This window comes from Henckelia pumila, chromosome 4 (assembly GCF_033568475.1).
Source record: "Henckelia pumila isolate YLH828 chromosome 4, ASM3356847v2, whole genome shotgun sequence".
Classification (NCBI taxonomy): domain Eukaryota; kingdom Viridiplantae; phylum Streptophyta; class Magnoliopsida; order Lamiales; family Gesneriaceae; genus Henckelia; species Henckelia pumila.
In genome coordinates this window covers 190947129-190949603 of record NC_133123.1, presented here as the reverse complement: position 1 = coordinate 190949603, position 2475 = coordinate 190947129, and the positions used below count along the sequence as shown (strand labels likewise).

The 2475-nt window shown below is 38.3% G+C and overlaps 1 protein-coding gene across 1 annotated transcript; it reads right to left on the bottom strand.

Moving 5' to 3' along the window:
* Positions 1–254: 254 nt before the first annotated feature.
* Positions 255–689, bottom strand: LOC140862478 (uncharacterized). Its single transcript, XM_073265501.1, has one exon. The coding sequence runs from the start codon at positions 687–689 to the stop codon at positions 255–257; it is 435 nt and encodes a 144-aa protein (XP_073121602.1).
* Positions 690–2475: the final 1786 nt, after the last annotated feature.

The following is a 2475-nucleotide window of genomic DNA, read 5'->3' as shown; positions in this document are numbered from 1 at the left end:
CCAGACCCATACTCATGATCTTCTCCCCACCTGGCTAGGGAATATTTGCCCTCCTTAGGGATTGAACTTCTACCGCCAAGCTTAAGTACAAATTCTTCTGATCCCTAGTACCACTTGAGCTAGTTCCTCCCCTCTAATAAAAGATTTCATCCTCGAAATCTTAGTTACATCTCAACACTTGCAAAACAGACTGAATTAAAATTGAAATAAATTTCAAATATAAAACTCTGGATATCTCTGTCTCATATCCTGCTCTAACTCCCAAGTTGCTTCTTCAACACCATGTCTACTCCACTGTACTTTAACCAACTGAACCGACTTGTTTCTGAGCTGCTTATCCTTTCTATCAAGAATTTTAATCGGTCGCTCAAAGTCTCATCTAGTTCTGCCTCATTTGGCTGAAGTGCATGGGAAGGATCTGGCTGATACTTTCTCAACATATACCTGTGGAATACATCATGTATATCCAATAGGGCTGGAGGAAGAGCTAATTTGTATGCTAGATCACCAACTCTGTCTAGAATCTCATAAGGCCCAATGTATCTTGGTGACAACTTACCTCTCATTTCGAAACAGACTGTACCCCGGAAAGGAGATATCTTCAAGAATACACGGTCACCTTGCTGAAAACTCAAAGGTCTACGCCTTAAATTAGCATATTTGGCATGTCTATCTTGCGCTGCTTTCATTCTAGACTGAATCAACTAAACATTTTCTGCCATCTCTCTGATCATGTCAGGCACAGTCACATGTGCCTCTGAAAGATCATCCCAAAACAACGGAGATCCGAACTTCCTACCATATAAAGCTTCAAAAGGAGCCATCTCAATGCTCACTTGATAGCTGTTATTGTAGGAAAACTCTACAAGTGGCAAAGAATCCTGCCAGCTAGTACCAAAATGAAGCACAACAGATCTTAACATATCCTCTAGTGTCTGGATAGTACGCTCTGACTGTCTGTCTGTCTGTCTGTCTGAGGATGGTACTCTGTACTCAAGTGCAAACGAGTACCAAGAGCTTCTTGCAAACTATGCCAAAAGTGCGAAGTAAACCTAGGGTCTCGATCGGACACAATAGACTTCGGCACACCATGTAATCTCACGACATCTTTGACATAAATACTGGTCATCTAATCATGTCGGTATGTCATCTGATAAGGAATAAATCAAGCAGACTAAGTCAGTCTGTCAACAACTACCCAGATTGCGTCGCATCCTCTCGAGGTTCTTGGTAGTTTCGTGACAAAATCAATGGTAAATGTCCCATTTCCACTCTAGAACTGCTAAATTGTGCAATAGACCACCTGGTCGCTTTTTTATCTGCCTTGACTTTCTCACAATTTAGACACCTGGACACAAATTCTGTCACATCTGCTTTCATTTTCTTCCACCAGAACTGCTTTCTCAAATCATTATACATCTTTCTGCCACCTGAATGTACACTGAACTTACTACACTGTGTCTTTTTCAGAATCTTCTTTCTCAATTCAGAGACATCTGGCACAACAATATGTTTATTCGCAAACAAAATTCTATCATTACTGACCTGATACTCTGACTGATGTCCAGATCTAACTTTCTCGACTGAACTCTGAATGCTTTGATCTGATTTCTGTGCTTCTTTAATTCTCATAAGCAACTCTGGTTCAGCTTGGATTGCAAAAATCTTGATCGGCTAAACATCTATCTCAAAATTCAAACCATAAGTGCAGCAATCCTCAATCCTCTCACAAAAGAAAGGAGAAACATATCGGTCCAGTAGGTACTCAATTAAATAACTTATATTAATCATCATGCATTCGCAAAAAACTTATATCAGTATATGTGACATTATAATATTTTATCCCCACGATTTAGTAAATTAAATGTGGTAGTCAGTGAGGAATCCGGGGACTTGGTAATTGAAAAGGTTTAAATATATTTTGTATTATGTCTGAAATATTTAAGTTCTATTTAACTAAGTTGTGATCTTAACTAGAAGGGATCTTCAAGAATTACTCTAGTTTATTCCAAAGATATGGAAACTATACATAAATGTTTGGAAAAATGGATTTCGTCATATATTTTAGTAACGCATACCTCTTGTTCAAGTTTTTGTCTTTCCCTGTAAACATTATCAAACTCCTGCTTAAGGGCATCGTACAACCTCTCGAGCTGCTTGTCCTTCCATCAAGACAGACGATTTTGGAACCACACAACAATCTTTCTGGGATGTATCCCTAGTTCTCCAGCCAGTTTCATTTTCCTATCGGGGTCCGGCCTGTAGACAATGAGTTGAAGACTCTTGTACTTATTTCATCCATTAAATGCTTGTAGACAAGTTTTGACCCAGGACAATTTGTTTTTCTTTCAATACACCAACTATACTCATCTTTGCTCTAACATTCCTACATCATTAGACATTACTGAAAATGATTCAAAATATTATCTCGTACATTAATAAAAAAGGAAAACGAAAAGGATAATTAGTTATCGA